Source organism: Xenopus laevis, chromosome 2L (genome assembly GCF_017654675.1).
Source record: "Xenopus laevis strain J_2021 chromosome 2L, Xenopus_laevis_v10.1, whole genome shotgun sequence".
NCBI lineage: Eukaryota > Metazoa > Chordata > Amphibia > Anura > Pipidae > Xenopus > Xenopus laevis.
In genome coordinates this window covers 98,057,090-98,077,626 of record NC_054373.1, presented here as the reverse complement: position 1 = coordinate 98,077,626, position 20,537 = coordinate 98,057,090, and the positions used below count along the sequence as shown (strand labels likewise).

Genomic DNA, 20,537 nt, shown 5'->3' with positions numbered 1-20,537 from the left:
ATCTGTTAGAAGCTAGTAAGACATTATTTCAGCAAATGGTTAAACGTGATGAAGGTTTATCTTATTCACCTCAACTTGCTATGTAACATAAAATCAAACAGCAGACATACCAATGACTTGTTCTGGCCTACCTGGTTGGTGACTTGGAGGTGCTGTAGTCAGACGAAGGGGATCCACTATGGGAACTGCAACTGCTGTGTCTGTGGGTTCTGCGTGTTGTTGACCCACTGTGAGATCTGCCAAATCATATTTAATCAGCAGAGAAAGATAAAATCGTTACTGAAATTACCTAGAACTGGTGGTTTGCATAGACAGCCAACTGTATCATACTTCAGCATTTGTTTGATACATCGCTTAATAATTCCAGATTTAGCAGGTTTTAGCAATGTGATGCAAATATATTATATTATGGATAGCTAATAACACACAGAATATAAATAACAATAAGTCACTAAATTAGACAACTCCTGTGTAAAGAAAGGCTGTATATTCTGAAACTGCTACCTTTTAAGCTTCTCTTTAGACATTTTTAAATTCACCAAAAGATATATTTTTTTTCACTGGAAATGCATGCCAAATCCCATTAATGTATTATAGTTTGGTATATGAGTCATTTTCATCAAGCTCTGGAAAACGTTCCACACACCCACTGAGGCAGAGAGACAGTCACTTATTCCTAAACATTTCTCTTTCAACTAAAAGCCATGGGAATAATGACCCACTGAATGATAGTATATAGATAGGGCATCAAACTTTTTTACTTACTGATTAAGATCCCCTGCTATACTGACACTAATTTTCACCATGACTGCATCTCCTCTGCACACAGCTCAGTCACGGGGGGTGTAATGAAGGTAATATAAAAGTTGCGATCCAAAAGGATATATTATCTGGCTTGTGCACTTTCATATCCGTGGCAACACAGCCATGAGCATAACGAGGGCTGGATGGTATGTAACTCCCCTTCAGTGTCTCTTGCACCATTTACAACAATTTTGCACCATTTATGGAAATGTAAGTGTTGCACCAACTACAACAAATGTCCACCCATTGTCATTAATAGTGACCAATAGTAACAACATGTTTCAGGAACAACAAAGGGGAATTAAAACCTAAAACCTAAATATGTGATCTCAAATCCACTCAAGTAATGAAGAATTATAAGATTTAGAGGTAGAGGTAGGAAAGAGTTCTTTAGCAATGCGAATGCAAACTAGAAAACGGCTCTTTTCATCTCACTAAGAAAAAAATAAATAAATGCTGGTGTCTGAAATCATTTTACATCTACGGGTAAGGCATTTACCTATAAAATCTGATGTAAGGTAATAAATCATTAATACCTCTTTCTGTCTTTGATTTTATCTTTCTTTTTGTTTCTAGGGCTCCTTGATCTACAAAAGAAATAGATATGTATGATACAAATTTATAAATATTATCATTTAGGGCTAAGTCTGTTGTAAACGTAATTTATAGTCCTTATACAATACAGTGTATTAAAAATCAAGCTATTTTTCCCAATGTACATACAATTCATGGAACGGATTACTGTATAATTCACCAGACAAATACTAATATTGCTTATAACAAGTAACCTGCCTTGTAATGATTTTTACATGACAAAGATACAGCATTAAACACAATTAAAAAGAGCCCAAAAAACAGATCACCTTTTTAATTAAAGAAATTCAGTTGCATACCTAATTTCTCACTTATTTCAAGAGCGAGAAATGTGATAAGCAAAGGCCTTTTAATCTATTCATGACTTCCCTTAGTAATTCTTGATCCCAGATGCTCCATTTACACTGCATACATTTTCCCTCATGATTGGGGAAAACTCAGGAGTCATGAAAACATTAACATTGCAGGGAACTGCAATACAGTAAGTATAAATTCAAACATGTTCGCAAGTACTCTGACCACACAATAATGAACATTAGTGCCATGTTTATGATAACACAGCTACAGAAGACCTAAATGACACCCTATCTACCTCCTGGTCAGGTAGTCCTTACTGTGTAACCCTGTAAATATGATTATAAGGGCACTGATGATTTTGTGTAACATAAGGAGTTGCCTAGACTGCATGAAGAACCAATCATTTTGTTGCCGGACCCCTGCAGTATTGGCTTCTCAGTCCTGTGGTTGCAGTTACCCCAGCAGCAAACCATAGCATGTTATTGCTATAATTAGCTGTAAAATAAAAATAAGTTACGTTGGTTGCAGTGCAGAATAAACCTGTGTTTTGTCTAAACCCATCCATCTGCTACATGTTTAACTGTACGGAAGTGACAAAGACAGGAGACAGGAGACAGGTCCATTTTGTATGTTGGCAGGTGACATAAAAGCAAGTGATAGATTCACTTCCTATTCTAAATTTAAACGCACGTTCTGTTCTATAGGGATTTATTGCTAAAGTCAAAGTATGTCTTGGAATCTCATTAATGTAACATATGTTACATAACATGAATACTGATGGCAGTGCAGATGCATAAATTATGCTTCAGTCCCTTTGGGGAATTTATGTTGACACTTTCACATGCCATAAATTAAAGCCTGCTCCTCACTGACTTTAAAATTCAGTCATCAGACTTTAACAGGGCAAGTTATAATTGTTTTTTTACACCTTTAAAAAAATGTAAATGCCTTAAAGGCCAATCATAGATTAAAAAGGAAAAAGAGAGAAATAAAAGAATGTGAAATATGTTGAAAGGAAAGGTATGATGGGGAAACAATAAGGGAAAAAAATAGAAAGAAGATTGGGAAGACAGTAGAATTGACAGAGGTATACAGGACGCTTTGTTTGGATTAACGTTTCAGATTCAGATGTGCGGACCAGCCCGAAACCCGTTGATTGGGAGGATCCAGGACAACTTTAGCACCAGATTGCCGTCTTTTGCCTCTGACAGCCTATATTTATAGACCTGTCCTGTCAGAGATGGGCAGGTCTATAAATAGAGTGGCAACACTCCGGCAGGTAAAGTTCTGGTTAGGGTTGGGTACGGGTCCAATTTTTTTCTGAACCGCACATGAATAGTTTAAGCCCCTTCCCCTTTACTAAAAAAATCAGATTGGTAGATTCCCAATGGTATCACATTGCAGATGTGCACAGATTATATTTTGTCCACTAGAGAAAAGAGAAATTTAAATGGCAAACTGCAAGAAGAGAAAACATGGTGCCAGAAAGGGTCAGTGGCATGTTCCAGATATATAAATATATTACTTTCCCTTTAAAAAGCATTAATGACATGCTTCGCCAACCTGACCCCCCCCCCCCACCATTACCAAGTATCTCAGTGGTACTGCCACAAACAGTGTTGTTTTACAACAGCTGACTTTGAGCAGAATCCGGACACTATCTCTTTTAGTCTATTAGATAGGTTGCAAATAAGACCGTGCTGTATGAAGCTGTGTTGATGGCCAACACGAATCATTAAGTAAGTGTAGGCAGGATGCACTTTTGGATGGTGAGATTAGTACAGATTCAATCCCTAATAGAGAGCAATAATAAATGATTTGACCCAGGGAAGGAAGAAGAAGGATAGAGAGAAGTGAAAATATATGAAATCCAAACAGAGGCATAGACAAGCTGTAAGCCACAAAAGAAAAAAATGCACAAACTTTCTAAACCTTTTCTGAACCAGTGTGGCCTATGGCAATCAGTGAAGGGGATAGCAAATGGTCGATGCATACTGATTTTAATAGAAATTACATATATAAATAACTTTACAGTCATTGAAAATTTTTCAATATAATTTTGCTTAGAATGACATTTTTTCTCATTATGCAAAAAAAGAAACACTTTTTTTTAATTTATGGTGCACATCCCATTTAAGAGACACAAAAGAACACATAAGAATGCATCTTAAAGATAAGTGATTTGTGGTGGTCACCAGGTTATTGAAATGCCTCATGTGCCATAGTCCATACACATCATTTTGTTCAAATAGTACAATACTCACCTGTGCCTTCGCTTCTTTCTTGACCCCGAATTTGACCTGAAAAACATTTTCTGTTAATATGCCTTAATTTACAGACATACATACAATTATAAACTGGTAACATGTATATAACTCAGGGTTAGCTGTATTTGTGTACCACATTGTTTGCCACCAACCAGGGCAATGTAAGCCAACCAATAAAAGGGATATGTGAGGCTGAAACTGCAAGCTGAATCAGATCAGATTTTTAAACAATACTATAGAACTATTTGTATACATTCATCTCTTAGAAAAAACAGATGAATTATAGGGGCCCATGGTAATGTCCTTATTTTGGATTATGAGACTGCAAATTACATAATAATAAATTGTCTGCCCACTGAATACAGATAACCAAGATAATGCTTACTTTTATTAGTAAGTAAAGATCATTCTAGAACTCACAAATCTCATTATGTACAGTATATCTGGTACTGGTTTGTGTACACAGTAGATTTATCTATGATGATCCCTTTTATTGCTGCTTGAAGATGCTATATTGCAAACAGAGCACACAAGGAAAGTACACAATGAAAAGCAATTCGATTAAATTAGCCCAGAGTCAGGAAATGATAGATTTACTCTGCCTTATCTTGTACAAACTAAAATACACTGAGTAAGTCACCTTCCAGACTGAGAAATCAAATACTATTATAAGATGATGGATGACAAATGATGGAGAATTTTTCATGTCCACTATTAAAAAGAAAAATGGAAACATTTTGTACAAATATGGATTAAGCAACATTATATAAACTAATTAAAAATACATATTATGGGGTATAGTCACCAACACTGGGGGCATATATAGGTTTCATGAATACATTCTGTTTACTGCCCCTTGTCATTAGCATTCCCTCTAATACCCTGTAGGCCATGCTTGTAAAAATGAAGGGGTTTTTGAGTAAACTTTTTAAATAGTATGGGTTAAAAACAGTGTGTGTGTGTGTGTGTGTGTAAACTATGTGTACTATGTAAAATAAAACTATGTCATTATAAGGCCCGTTTGGACTTTGTCTCAACGCATGCATCAAAACACTCATTGACATGCGTGTCCTTGTTGCCATGCATTACTTGCATCTTTACTCAAGCGACACTGCATTGGCATCATTTGCATACAGTATATTTCTGTGTCTGGTTAATGGTGTAGTTACTTTGTCTGATGTTTTTGATGTTCTGACCCGACCTTCGGTTTACTTACCCATCTTCTGTATTGTATTCTTGTCATCTGTCTTGACCCCTGTCTATTTTTGTCCCGCTTGAACCCTGCCTGCCCAACCCTGCCTGCCCTAACTTCAGCCTGTTTTTTGGATTACTTAGCCTCCTGCTTTTCTCCCACAAGACTCAGCTCTGTACCAATTCAAGTGGCTGATGCAGGAGATGCAGGAGATGCAATTCTCCTACACTGAACTCCAGTGAAGAAAGTCCTGACAGTGCATTTTGTGCTCAATCACACCATTCATTTAACCTCCAAATTGTCATTATAAAACAATAGATAAACGGTTTAATTTACTACTGATAAACCATAGCAAAACTAGAAGTTTTGATCCCTGGTGCATACCCTCCAATGCTCCCAACTGAGGGTATCACAGTCTCAAACCCTGCCTCCCAAAAGGTGGAACTTACCAGAAAGTGGAAATTGGTGGTAAGGGATTGATTTTCAAATGTTGTTCTACAAAGCAACTTCTATCTGCACATGAGTGTGAGGGCTACTCACCCTGGTGGTCTAGTGGGCCGGCGGGGACACACCGCAGCGCTCTTGGCGGGGACGCCCCCACGCCGGTCTTCCTCTTCTCAAACGCCGGTTTCCTAGTATGCGCGCAGCACCTCTGCTAGATTTAAAGGCACAGTGGCGGCTGGCGTGATGACACCAGCGGGCAATGGTGCGAAACTCAAACACGATAAAAGTGGCTGTTATAGATTTTCTCCTAGTGAGTTCCTGGTGCTTCTGTGCTATTTAGCTTCTGTTTCCTGATATGTGATTACCTGTTGTGACCCCTGCCTTTTATGAGACTATCCTGACTTCTGGAATCCTGACCTGCCTGGTAACCGATTCTTCTGTATCCGTATCCCTTCTGATTGATCTCCTGGCTTGATCCTTGCCTGTCTGACTCCTCTTGGACTCTGCCTGCCTTGACCCAGCCTGATTGACTATGCCTTTTGTCTACGCCTTGTACTGCGACCTTCTGCCCAAAGACTTTGCTTTACCGTCGTGCCCCTTTGCTCGTCCAGAACCCTTTGATTGGCAACTCTCTTATAAGACCTGGTGGCATCCGATTAGCCGAGGGCTTCTCCCGAGGTGAAAGGCGGCTGTTAAAGGCGGAAGCAAGAGCCGAGAACAGGGTGCTTAACATTGGTTCTGGATTTAGGGTATCGACAATGAGGCTCCTAGAGGTTCCAGTGTGGTTAAAACCCACTATACCACTCTAATTTTATCCTTTTGATAACAAAGGACATTTTGATAACAGGTTGTATGGAAATTTTCATCTAAACCCACTATATGATGAAAAGTAGAGCAAATAACATTAATTTATGCTAGTTTTATTATTTCATAAAAAAGTATTCTATGGAAAATTGTATCAAATATTCATGTTTTTTGGACATTGGGTTGATGGTAAATAAATCTCTTATTTTGCATTCAGAAATATCTTTAAAGATGTGCAAAACAAAGCAACTTCTCTTGGATCTACCTGGTATAGGATCCAATGAACAGAAATCGTTGGTAGGAAGAGTACGGGGTCAGGTATGATCAGGAAATATAATGAAAGCAAATTAGGATTGTGACAATAATGTGTTACATTATTGGTACTCAACCTCCAACTGAAATTGGAGCACAATACTACAAACAGCAAACCTAAATAAAAGAGTTGTGGTTTAAAGGAGAAGGAAAGGCTAAAACTAAGTAAGCTTTATCAGAAAGGTCTATATAAAGACACCAGTAAACCCTCAAAGTAATGCTGCTCTGAGTCCTCTGTCAAAAGAAACACAACATTTTTTTCCTTCTATTGTGTACTTATGGGCTCCTGTATCAGACTTCCTGTTTTCAGCATAAACTTTCAGGGCAGGGCTTGAGCATGCTCAGTTTGCTTCTCTCCCTCTTCCCCTCCCTGCTGTAATCTGAGCTCAGAGCTGTAAGTGAGCAGGGAGAGACTCAGGCAGGAAGTGATGTCACACCAAGCTTATATGGCTGCTTCTATCCTAAACAAACAGAGACAGTGTTTAGATCTGTTTACTCAGGTATAGTAAAGCATTCTGCAGAATAAATATAGCATTCTAGCTTGCACTTTTGTGGCTAATCTATTGGCAATAAACCGTCTTGGCGCTTTCCTTCTCCTTTAAACTAGGGATGTATCGAATCCACTATTTGGGATTCGGCGGAATCCCCGAATCCTTCTTGGAATATTTGGCCGAATACCAAACCAAATCTGAATCCTAATTTTCATATGCAAATTAGAGATGGGAAAGGAAAAAGTGGAAAAAAGTCACATGATTTTCCTTTCCACACCTAATTTACATAGGATAGGATTTTGACTCGGTTCGGCCGAATCCTGCTGAGATAGTCCGAATCCTGGGTGAATCCCGAACCGAATCCTGGATTTGGTGCATCCCTAGTTTAAACAGATATTTAATTTCTATTTTAAAAGTTATTGGTTAACCATACATGAAAACTCCTGGTGAAAGTTTTATGTCATGGTATAATGCACCATTGTAACACAGTTAAGAGGAATATTTCTGAAAATTAAAATGATAATTCCTACTCACAGGATAGTTTTTTTTCCTTATATGTGCCAGCTCACCTGAATAATTGAGGTTTTTTTATATGGGCGATAGAATTTGAGGGCAGCACTAAACAACAGCATAACAAAATGCAAGTCTTGGTAGAAGTTATTTTCCGGGTTAATACAGATTGGTAGTAATTGGGAAAATGATCTGTAAATCTTTTTTTTTACTAGAATCCTTTGTAAATAGTGAATAACCAAATCTGAAGCCTAATTTGCATATGTCAATTATGGTCGGAAAGGAGTTGTAGTTAAAACATTTTTCATTCCTTGTTTATGTGAGAAACGTGGAATCCAGGCACGTGGAATCCTGCTGAAAAAGGCCAAATTCCGGTCTTATACCAAACCGAATCCTGGATTCAGTGCATCTCTAAAATCTGCTCCTTAGTCTGGAAAACCCAGGTAAAATGCTTGCTTCAACTTATATTACTAATTTGAATAAATACAGGTCAATAAGTGAAAGTATGACATAGTAGTCTGTTTTCATTTACAAATAAATTACCCATTTGATGTTATCCACAACATGACCAAAAGTATGTGGACACACAAACCACTACACGCAACATGTGCTTGATGAACATTGGATTTGCTCCCACAGTATTAGGGTTGCAGTGGTTCTGGCTCACACTTGGTTTTCCAATTTATCCCAAAGGTATTTCATGGGATTTTGAAGGGCAGTTCTTCCACACCAGACTCAGACTTATTTCTTTATGCTTTGTGCATAGGGGCATTATAATTTCAAAACAGAAAGGGGCCCACCCAAAACTGTATCCACAAAATTTAAATATTCTGTAGAATATTAATGTGTGGTCAAGATCTCCCTAATTAGAAATTAAGGGGCCTTCCCAAAACAATGGAAAGAAGCCCAAGACAAGGATTATGCCATTTTACAGAAAACATTCCAATATAGGAATTATCAAACATTCCAATTCTGCTGCTTGGCATTGCGCATGGTGATCTTAGGCTTGTGTGCAGTTGCTTGCCCATAGAAATCCAGTTCTTGAAGCTTATTACAAACAGTGCTTGTGCTGATGCTGCATGAAGAGGCAGCTGGACATTTTATTGTGAGCAAGAACAGATGCTTTTTATGCCCAACATACTTCAGCATTCTTCAATCTCATTTTGTGAGGGTTTGTGTTTTTTTATTGTGTGGTAGAGCTGTTGTTTCCTCAAGATGCTTTACTTCATAGTACCAGTATTAACAGTAAAACTGGGGTAGGTCTAGCAGGGCAGAAATCTGATAAAACTTATTTGATAATGTCCTATGACCCATTCTACTGCATATGCTTGTTTAGGAAATTGCATGTATATATGCATGATTTTGTTTATCTTTAATTACTGTGGCTGAAATAGCCAAATCTACTAATTAGAAGGTATGCCAGACATATTTTTATCTGACTAAATACTGAACTAATTTACTGTTAGCCCACTCAATATGATCTAATACAAACAAAAAAAAAGAAACTGACAGTGGAAACTAATGAACTGTAAATCAGCAACTGTTTCATTGTATCCTCCCTTGTATTTTAAGATACAATACTTTTTCCTGCCTTGTTTGTGGGAAGGTATCACATATATATATATTCAGAATATACAAACATATACTGCACATGAAAGTGCATACTGGTTTTGATATTAAATAGATCTTGCTTTGTTTGCATCCCTTTTAACATGTCGAAAGGTAAACAGGATATTTGTTTTGCAATTCAAAATAAGGGCACGCTAACAATATAAAATGTTATTCTGTTCCTGTATTGCAGAGGTTTCAATCCCTTCTTATCAGCAAGGAGCATGTCAGCTAAGCCTTATAATCTTATTATTGTGCAGAGATGTGTGGTAATGTCTATTCCGAAGTCACTAGCTCATCTCATTTACATGGTGTATCCTTCCTTTGTATAAAAGGTTGTTCTCAAGACTATGATCTGTAAAAGCATTTTGTACATACATTTGGATACATTTTATACATGTTCCCTAAAATGTATTGTAGGGGAGAAGAGAAATCCTTCCCCTGCTTTTCTGTCTGTGACATCATTCAGCCCAGTAACAGGCTGGAGAGCGACCTGATTGGCTGGAGACAGCAGTGCATCCTGGGAGGAGAGGGTGTGCCAGACTGTGAAGCTGTGTGTGTAGGCCCTGCTGGATCTGTGTGTGTAGGCCGTGTAAATGAGTCTAACACGTGCTGTGGAGAAAGGATCAAAAGGGAGAAAAGTCCTGCAAGAGCTGCTGGATCTGTGAGGTCTGCAGGAGTGCAGAAAGAGGCTGTCTGACCCTGCCACGCTGCTAAAGCTTCAGAGGAGGAAAGTGCCATTGGTGAGAGTGATTCTGGAGAAGAGTTACTTGTGATTCCAGTGTGATCTGCCTCTGAGAGTAAATCCCTTGAAGAGAGGATTTGCCACAGTACTGAGCCTAACAGGAAGACAGGCCTTGTGTAATTTTGCCTGCTACGTGGGAAGCTGCTATTTTCCAAGGGAAAAGGTACTCTGGGAAAGGTAGCGCTACCGGGGGAATAAGAGCTCTGGGGAAAGGGACATTGCATTTTGAACTGTGTGCTTTTTAACCCTTCCAGACAAGTGGGACTGTGATACTATACGAACTGTGTTTGAACAGATAGTTAAAACCTAATAGGGATTTAGGTAGTGTCCTTTATATTCCCATACAGGCGTGACTTTTGTATTAGTTACTACTTTACAGTTTATATAAAGTTAAATATTGTTATCTGCAAAGTGTGTTTGTTTATTATTTCCTAGGGGATTCCTCTGAGGTAAGTTCCTCAGTGCTCCCTAGGTGGAGGCACTGCGCTGTGATTTCCCAGTTCCCAGTACTTTTCGACTTGCAAAAGGGACTCAGGGCCCCTGAATTGCCAAGGAAGCTATTATTTAAAGGGACAGTAACCAAATTAGCGTTACATTTTGGAGGCACTGCTGAGATGTCGACTGGGAAGCTGGGGATGTTTGATGAAAATATGTCTGCCTTTGAAACTCCACAAAGTGTTCGCCAATGGTGTACTGCATTGGGACTTAACCCCCGAAAGGTTGCCGCTGTTGGGCCCATGGTGCCCAGAGTGAAGGAAGAATTTATTTATCAAGTTCTGGATGGGAAACAGATTTTTTACCGCCCAAGGGTGGCTGCGTCACGGCGGGATTCTGCCAGGGTCCTGTTGAATGTTCTTATAGACAGCCCCAGAGAGATAGATCGTGACCGTGTTCCCCCTGATATTGATGCTGAAAGTGAAGGGCCCTGGAAGATTGTTCTGCCTGATATGTCTGATGACGCAGATGAGTTAACTTCCCAGGGTGATGCCCTTACTACCCAGTATGCAGTGAAGGCACCGGAGAGTGTGCAGCTGAACAAGACGTTGTTTGATTCGCCAGCTGAAAAGAGTCACATAAAGAGATGTCCATCCTGTGAGAGCGTGGTCTCCAAGGGGAGTCGCCATAGTTCTGGTGGCCGGCTGGATACCCCAGAGATTGTGAGCGCGTTGGGACAACTTACTGACCAACTGACACAGCTAGCCTGGAATGGTAATTTTAAGAGACTTAAAGTGTTTTCAGGTACCAATCCTGTACCCTCAGGTGAAGAGTCCTTTGAGAGTTGGAGAGACTCCACTGTTGTGTCCGTGAGAGATTGGACTGGGCCCGAGACTACTATGAGAAGGAAGATCCTTGAGAGTCTTCGCAGCCCTGCCGTGGATGTTGTTAAGTCCTATATGGTTGGTCACCCCGATGCTACTTCGGGTGATCTGATTGAAGTCCTGGAGGTGACGTTTGGCCCTGTAGAGAGTGCTACAGAGATGCTCTATCGCTTCCACACTACCGTCCAGAAAGAGAAGGAAGATTTGTCTGCTTATCTTGTGCGGCTAGAACAAGGCCTGAGATTGCTAGTGAGCCGCGGTGCAATTACAGACGATGAAATGGATTTTATGAGAATTCGCCAATTGAAAAGAGGGACCCTGAATAGTGACCCTGTTGCCATGACAATTAGAGCACACTACCAGGATAAGCTACCCCCTGGGTATGTTGCTCTGATGGAGAGGGTTCGGCGAGAGGAGGCTGATGCCTATGTGAGGGTCAAACGGAGTTCCACTGCAGGGCATACAGAGAAATCCCCTGCTGAAGCAAAACTGGCAGAAGAGAACAAGAAACTTCGAAAAGAGTTGGAGGACTTAAAAGCTCAATTGTATGAGAGAGCCAAACCCCCAGCTGAAACTAAGAGAGTTCCTACGTGTTACCGGTGTGGAAAGCTTGGCCACATCCAGTCAAACTGCCCAGTTCCTGATGAAGGTGAAACCCAATCTGCACTGTGTAAAGTACGCCGTAGGCGTAGAAGATTCCATGGGAGATGTTACAAGTGCCAGGTGATGGGTGATCAGGCCCGAAGTTGTAAGACTTACAAAAATTCCACCATACAGAAGTCTTATTATGAGCCTTCTGTCTGTGAGAGTGACTCCCCTGAAGAGGATAGGGTGTTGAGTCGAGAGAAGACTACTGTGGAGAACCCTATTGGCATGAAGGTGGCCCCTGAAACCTTTGATACCCCCGATAGATCTAAAGTACTGGGTCTGGGTAAGCGCAGGTCTCCAGGTAAGGCCAATGTTAGGGTCCCAGGTAACAATAGTGATAAAGACATTTTTGACTGTTTTGCTGTCCAGGCATGCCAGGGCATACGGCAAGCGAGGACGTTGCCGATTTGTCCAAGGGGAGAATGTAGGGGAGAAGAGAAATCCTTCCCCTGCTTTTCTGTCTGTGACATCATTCAGCCCAGTAACAGGCTGGAGAGCGACCTGATTGGCTGGAGACAGCAGTGCATCCTGGGAGGAGAGGGTGTGCCAGACTGTGAAGCTGTGTGTGTAGGCCCTGCTGGATCTGTGTGTGTAGGCCGTGTAAATGAGTCTAACACGTGCTGTGGAGAAAGGATCAAAAGGGAGAAAAGTCCTGCAAGAGCTGCTGGATCTGTGAGGTCTGCAGGAGTGCAGAAAGAGGCTGTCTGACCCTGCCACGCTGCTAAAGCTTCAGAGGAGGAAAGTGCCATTGGTGAGAGTGATTCTGGAGAAGAGTTACTTGTGATTCCAGTGTGATCTGCCTCTGAGAGTAAATCCCTTGAAGAGAGGATTTGCCACAGTACTGAGCCTAACAGGAAGACAGGCCTTGTGTAATTTTGCCTGCTACGTGGGAAGCTGCTATTTTCCAAGGGAAAAGGTACTCTGGGAAAGGTAGCGCTACCGGGGGAATAAGAGCTCTGGGGAAAGGGACATTGCATTTTGAACTGTGTGCTTTTTAACCCTTCCAGACAAGTGGGACTGTGATACTATACGAACTGTGTTTGAACAGATAGTTAAAACCTAATAGGGATTTAGGTAGTGTCCTTTATATTCCCATACAGGCGTGACTTTTGTATTAGTTACTACTTTACAGTTTATATAAAGTTAAATATTGTTATCTGCAAAGTGTGTTTGTTTATTATTTCCTAGGGGATTCCTCTGAGGTAAGTTCCTCAGTGCTCCCTAGGTGGAGGCACTGCGCTGTGATTTCCCAGTTCCCAGTACTTTCCGACTTGCAAAAGGGACTCAGGGCCCCTGAATTGCCAAGGAAGCTATTATTTAAAGGGACAGTAACCAAATTAGCGTTACAGTATATTTGCTTGAACTGTAATACATTGGGAAACCGTAAAATATTACTAAAGGTTATGCACCAGTTCCCTAAAAAAATATATTTACTTCAACTGTAGTTAAAGTGGAACCAATAAATAAAGGCTTTAAGGCTTAAACCACACAAGAAGATCGCCAACTGATGATGCTCTTTCAGGTAAATCTGATGGCAGCAAAATATATGGGATTATTGTCTTTTGGTCTGTATGACACACTAGTGTTACAGGAAAACACAATTTCCATTTTCAGGCAAAAACTGTGCAGGCAATACTTCCAGTGGCGGAACTACCGGGGGAGCAGGGGGTGCAAGCGGGCCAGGGCCCGCACTCCTTAGGGCCCCCCGGCAGTCCATTCACCGCTGAAAATGCGGCCAAATGCAGCCGTACGGAGGGGGCGGGGCCCGGCTGCGCGTCACGCACCAGGGCCCGCCCCCCTCTAGGATCGCTACTGAATACTTCAGATGATTCCTGTTGGTAATTAAAGGAGAAAACATGCAAAACTTCTATAAGTGAGTACATACTTAATGGGCACAGTGTGAAAAGTGAAATTTTTTGCTGCTAATCAACATTTTTTTTTGTCCAAAACACAGTGGGGTGAATTTCAACATAAGTGAAGCTACACAGGAGTTATGACTGATGCATCCAAACGAAGATAATGGCACGTATATGTTTTCCAGATTTATGTACAAGTTGCAGCTAGCATTCCCATTGAGCGGGGAAAACTTATCTTGTGAACGTTGTTAAAATATCATTAACGTGTATTTCGGCAAAAGCCTATTGGATCTGTTGATACATCTATCTGCAATGAGAACCCTGGAACTACCACCACATACAGTGTGGTAATAGCTCTGTGGTTCCACTGGTGCAGTACAGGTATGGCACCCCTCATCCAGAAAGCTTCAAATTCCCAAATTCCTGGAAGGCCATCTCCCACAGATCTTATTTTAAGCAAATTATTCAGATTTCTCAAAATAATTTCTCTTTTCTCTGTAATAATATAGAATATGTTGTACTTGATGGTAACAAAGCTGTGTGATCCATATTGGTGGCGAAACAATCCTACTTGGATTATTTAATGTTTAAATGTTCTTTAGTAGCCGACCCCTCCCAATCCACACGGCCTGCCCGCGGTTCACCCTTCTATTTATAGACCTGCGCCCGCCCCAATGTCACAAAAGGGCCGGTCAGGAGTCTATACATTTAGGGGCTGGAAGTGTTAAGTATGATTTTCAGTAACTACACTGGATACAATTATTTTGTCTAACTATTGTGATTATGGTAAACACAAATATTTAACTCACAACAATTACATACAGTATAATGATAAAAATGTAAAATATGATATAGCTAATATTAAGAATATGAAAAATTCCATGTTTTTTGGCATTTTTTCTAGCTGATCTTACTAAAAAATGTCTTGCCAACAAATAAGGAGTTTAATGAGACATATTGTAAGCTCTTGTTTAAGAATACCTTGCAATTCTCTTGCAGGTACATAGTGCAGCCTCATGTGGCTTGTATAGCTGTATTAAAAAGCACTTATTCAGATTACGGTTTGGAGTCTCTACTGGGTTCTGGAGTCAGTACAGCTAAGCAGAAAGTAATTGGCTCAAAGTTCTATGAAGCTGTTCAGTCTCTAGGGCACATTGCCAGTCCAGGACAAAGCTTCAACAGTGAGTCTCTTTAAATATTGCCAGGGTTTGTATGTACAACCAAAATGACAGAGGGCACAACAGTGATGAACAATGTGGTTTTAAGCTATTCGCTAGGTCTGCTTCTATCTTAAGCAGTTGGTATTTTTTTTACCAACTTTTCCATTCACTGATTAGACATAACATTTGGTATGTAAAAAGTAAGACCCTGTGAGTTAAGCTGGTCATAGACATGCAGATTTTATGCTTTGTGCGCCGAAAGCTCATTCGTTTCAGTCTAATGATCTACCATTAACCATTCAGATTAAAATAAGTAGGAAAAAAACAAATCAGACAATGTTCTAGCCATTCGTTGACAGAAATCGTAGGAAAGTTATGTTCGACAAAGTAGTGATAGTCTCCCATTTATATTGTCACATAGGCAATACAAAGATCTTATCGTTAGCCGATATAAATTTTTTAACCTGACCAATCGACTAAATGACCGACCTCCATGGTATGAAAAATGTCCGGACACTCAACACACGACCCAGAAATCGCACAAATCTTTTTTTCATATGACTGTATCTTTATGTGTATGGTGAGCTTTAGGGTTTTTATTATCCAGCCAGTATCATGGATTCTGATATCTGGACTGGATGGTATTTAGTAATAGAAAAATGAGACTTATTTACCAAGCTTTAAATAAATGCCAGCACCCAAGATGATTATGGTTACGTGAAGAGGTTTCAACTTTTGTATACATTTTTGTGTTACAAAATGCTTTTTTCATGTAGTCAGGTTAATTGCTTTCTTGTTGCTCCCTGAGAGATAAAGGTGATGGACTAGCCATCTTACTTCAGTAAAGTCCTGTTCCATGATAGAAATCTGCAGGCAAGCTAAAAATGAAAGTTGAGGCAGCCCAGGATACCGAATGTAAGATTCTGTAGCAAGCAGAGGCTAAACCAATTTAGCGCTTCCAACTTGCTTACTCCAATTACACTTCTGCTGTTTCTTGAGATAGCTAAAAATGTTATTGATGATGCCTTTCATTGTAACAGTTTTCCCATAAAGTGGCTTTGGACTATTAATTATTATAGGCAGAGCATGGTTATCTCTTTTACAAGCTGTTTAAATAGGAAAGCGAGTAATGAAAATCTGCTTTAAAAAAACAAAAGAATATAAAATAGCAATGCCTCTGAAAAACCCTGGGAGATTTAAATTTAGTTTTAAAAATTAAAGTAGAGTTGTAAAAAAAAATAGTAAAATAATAAAACAAGCAAGCACAATACACAACAGAGGCAAATTATACTGATATGTATGTGTTATAACACAATGGGGTATATTTATCAAAGAGTGAAGTTAGGGATCGCCACAGTCCTGTAGAGTGAAATTCCGTCACTCTCCATTCATTTCTATGGGATTTTAAAAGGCCTTTTTAAAAAAGGATGAACTTTCACCCATTGATAAAAAAAAACTCTTTTAAAAATCCCATAGAAATGAATGGAGAGTGACGGAATTTCACTCTACAGGACTGTGGCGATCTCTAACTTCACTCTTTGATAAATATACCCCAATGTGTTATATTATTTACTGAAATATTTTTATTTAGAAAAACACAGTTCTAATAGAAGCCAATTGTATTCCATTTCAGGGCAGTTTTTGAAATTGATTCCCCAAGTAGCATGGAGTGTTGTTAGCGCTGTGCCCACTATAAACCACTCAATGACAGTGCTATACAACACATTCCATGTTAGAACTCTTTGCTAATAATTTACATGTTCTTGACATTGATTATATAGTGAATAAAGTATCCCCTCTTGTAAAATATGAGGATATTATAAGTTACCGAGGAGTTTCATGACCATATAAAAACACGAGGCCGAAGGTTTTTATACAGGTCATGGAACTCCGAGGTTACTTCTAATATTACAACTGGGGGTACTTTATATATTATAATACACAAATTTCAGTGAGTCATGTGACAGAAATGACATCAGAACTCACCGTTTATAAGGATATAATTTACAAGATATTCATGGCTTTTGTGTATTATATTGATATAATTTGTCATACAGAATCCAGAAAGCCTTCATTTAGACAGTGCTGGTCTATGGGCCCATTCACAAATATATTTTGCTCCCTTGTTTATTTTACCTTTTTCCATTCTTATTTGAACATACACATGGAGTATGATTGCTTAAAGGTATAGCAAAATAATTATACTGTTTTATCTCTCTGGTTTTCCCCACTATTTCTGTTAGCAGGGAGAGACCCACATTCTTGTATGTAAATTTACTATTAAAACCGTTAGCTTCTTACACTACAAAGAAAGCAAACTGAAACAACAGCAAGTCAAGTACCTTAATTAACATACCCTGATTTTAAGTTTTAACACATTTAACACAATGTTTTCTGGCGAAGAGAATTGCACACAACCCTTTAACACCTTTTTTGACTCAGTATAAATTATATCCTACAAAGGTAAGTGGGAATACTTTTTTTTAAATTACATACATTTTTTACATTAAGATGCATTATAACTTCAGGTGTGCATCCAGCATAGGCAAGTATTGGAAGAGACTGCAAAAGTAATCCTTATATTCAAGGATAATCATTTTATGTCTAAAGTAACAATATAACTATGCTACGTGGGAAACATAAAACATCAGTGTACGTCTACCATCCAAAGCAGTTTGGCTCCATTCTCACCTTCACAAGTGTTATACACTGTATTATTGGAATACATTTTTAAATTTTAGCATAATTGGCCTTCAGCTTGATCCCATCTAAGTTTCTGGAAAAAAAATACCAGCCCTCTCTACTGCATAAGCAGTACAAAGTCCTGGACCAGTATCCTATTTTAACAGATTGCTGTGTCTTCCCATTATTATTGAATAAATAGTTCACATTACCTGTCCCTTTTGTGCTTTTTACTACTCTTCTTTTTCTTCTCTTTCCGCACTGGTGATGAACTATCACAGCTGGAACAAGAAAAGAAAACAAACACTTAATCCTTATTTCTGTTCTGTGCTACATAATGAGCTGCTTCCTCAGCTGTGAGAATTCAGCAGCTTTGTTCAACATGATAAGCAAAGGAAAGAAAATACAATACTGCAAAATGGTTTCTTTTATAAAAACTTTAGCCTCAATTTTTTTCTTAGCTTTGTTATGACTTGGAATAGGGTTATGGATAGTTTTATGTCCTATCTCCAGAGCAGGACCAAGCAGTATTGGTGCCCAAGGCAATATTACTTGGCTCAACAAGTCAATCCGAACCACAACAATTCACTACTAGCACACCAAATGAAATGCATTAGAAAATGAAGGGACTGCAAAAAAAAAAAAAATCTGAGAAAATCAAAGAAAATTTTGTAGGGTTTTTGTTATTGCTTTTTCCATATCATAGAGTTTTCAAAAATGTATCTAGAAAAGATCCCTGTTTCATTAGATGTTTACAGAGCAATTATGGAAACGGACACATATATATACAGGTATCAGAACAAATAAACAGATAAATAAGGCTTTATGTCTATGCTGGTAAATTCTTTAAATCTTTTGTAATGACACAAAGATATTTTGGCAGAAGAAATAGTACTTTATGTTCTTGTGTTTTTAAGCTAGTTGGCTGTATTCTTCATTTTTATGTTTTTTATTTTTGGGTTCTTTCCATCTTATGCATCTTGGTTGATAAGTGAGTCTGATAATAACAAATGGGAAAATACCAACTTTTTTTTTAAAGGAGAATGAAACTCCGTACCCACTGACTCCACAATGGATTAGTTATAAATTATTTTAGAATAGTATTATGTAGACCATATTGAAAATTCTTGGTGAAAAATGGCCCTTTTAAAGGGCACTGAAAAACTTTTATGGAAAAAGTTATAGAAAAGTTATAGATTTCTTCTGTTCTTTCTTCCCATGTAGAAAATGCTGCCCCACACCCATGCCACTAATTGATTGAGACTCCAATTAGCCCCTTCAACATAACAAGCCCCCTATGCATTCTGTGAAAGACCAATGCCCAATACAGTATGTTAATATTCACATCATCAGAGAAACTGCCCAACCATGGAAAATAACGGATAATAGACATAAGGGAACAATAAAATCATTTTAAGGGAGAATAATATATCATTTTTTAAAATTCTTTATTCAAAGAATTGTATAGTTTATACTATGCATACTTGGTTAAAAAAACATATGGTTTAATTCTTAGTTGAATTCTCTAATAGGTCCTACATCCTTACATCTGCCACAGACGTGAACATGTGCTATTTAGCTGCACAGAAAACCGCTTGCTTATAAGCCGTAGTTTTACATTTCATGCTGGGATAGATGCGCTCGCCTATTTAATGACTGACACCCCCTGTCACTATTTATTAATGTCCAGAGATAGTGTCTATCCATGCTTCTCAAAAACCAATTTTAAAAAGCAGACTACTGCATTGCAGTGCAAAAGTAATAGCTTTTAAATGCCATTAATTTATCAGCAGCACCTCCTGGCAGCTTTTGGCCCAGCAGTTTAGTCTGATTGAGTGCAGGGACACGCTCGGCACACTGAGATAGATGAGTCACAGATCCACTCACCGACTCCTTTTGTGGCTGGATTTCTTCTTCTTTCTCTTCTTTGGTGGAGGAGATACTGAGCTACTTAGCCTTCTTTTTGTCCTGTGAGGGAAAAAGATGCATTTTAGTATGTTACTGGCGAGAACCAGCACCTCTCCTCTGGGGATTCAGTAGAATAGCTCATATATGGAAATAAAGAGAGTACGAATCAAATATAGCTTTGTCAAATATAATGCCTCTAGGACCAATGTGCTTAGAAGGGCACTTTACCATGGAACGGCAGTTTAAAGTTGAGATGGCAGCTCTCTTTGGCAGAGGAGTCAGTCAGGCGGCTGCCAGGGTGCTCATGGGACATATAGGCTGCAACTCAGCCTTTACATTACTGAAGGGAGCAGGGGTTCAAATGTTAAATGGCTATACAGTAAAACTGAAAAACTAGCAAAGACATGAATTTTCAGTAATGACAAGCAATATTTAACTGCATATGTGTTAGTGTTGCTTTAATATATACAACAGAAAAGTGACAAAAGGAAGGACCTAAAAGGAAATATTTAGATCTGCAAAGCAAAGACTGTTACTATGGATACAGTGATCATCTGATGTTAACGAAGCAGGTAACATTAAGAGCTAGCTGTCAAAAAAGAAGGAACTGTAAAAGACATGATGGGAGCGGCACAGCAGTTACTATCGCTGCCACACAGACGGCTAGGGTACTGTTTATATGGAGCTCATGTGTTCTCTCCATGGTTGCACAGGTTTCCTCTGGGCGCACTTCTTCCTTCCATCACTCAAAAGGCATAATAGTGGGGTAATTGGCTTCTGAAGAAATTGATTGTATTATATGTTTGTTTGGGAGCGACTGTCAGTGGGATAATAGACAAGGAGTGCGGGGAGGGCAATTGAAAACACAGACATAGGAGTGATGACCATTAGCTAAT

The 20,537-nt window shown here is 39.1% G+C and overlaps 1 protein-coding gene across 1 annotated transcript in view; it reads right to left on the bottom strand.

Annotated features, from left to right (window-relative positions):
• srrm3.L (serine/arginine repetitive matrix 3 L homeolog) overlaps window positions 1-20,537 on the bottom strand; it is a 218,102-nt gene that overhangs the window by 25,023 nt on the left and 172,542 nt on the right. Inside the window, exons 6-10 of the mRNA XM_018246863.2 lie at window positions 19,621-19,701; window positions 17,946-18,014; window positions 3,960-3,995; window positions 1,341-1,391; window positions 132-236 (exon numbers count right to left, since the gene is read on the bottom strand). Coding sequence (XP_018102352.1) covers window positions 132-236; window positions 1,341-1,391; window positions 3,960-3,995; window positions 17,946-18,014; window positions 19,621-19,701 — 342 coding nt within the window. The remainder of the gene's footprint in view (window positions 1-131; window positions 237-1,340; window positions 1,392-3,959; window positions 3,996-17,945; window positions 18,015-19,620; window positions 19,702-20,537) is intronic.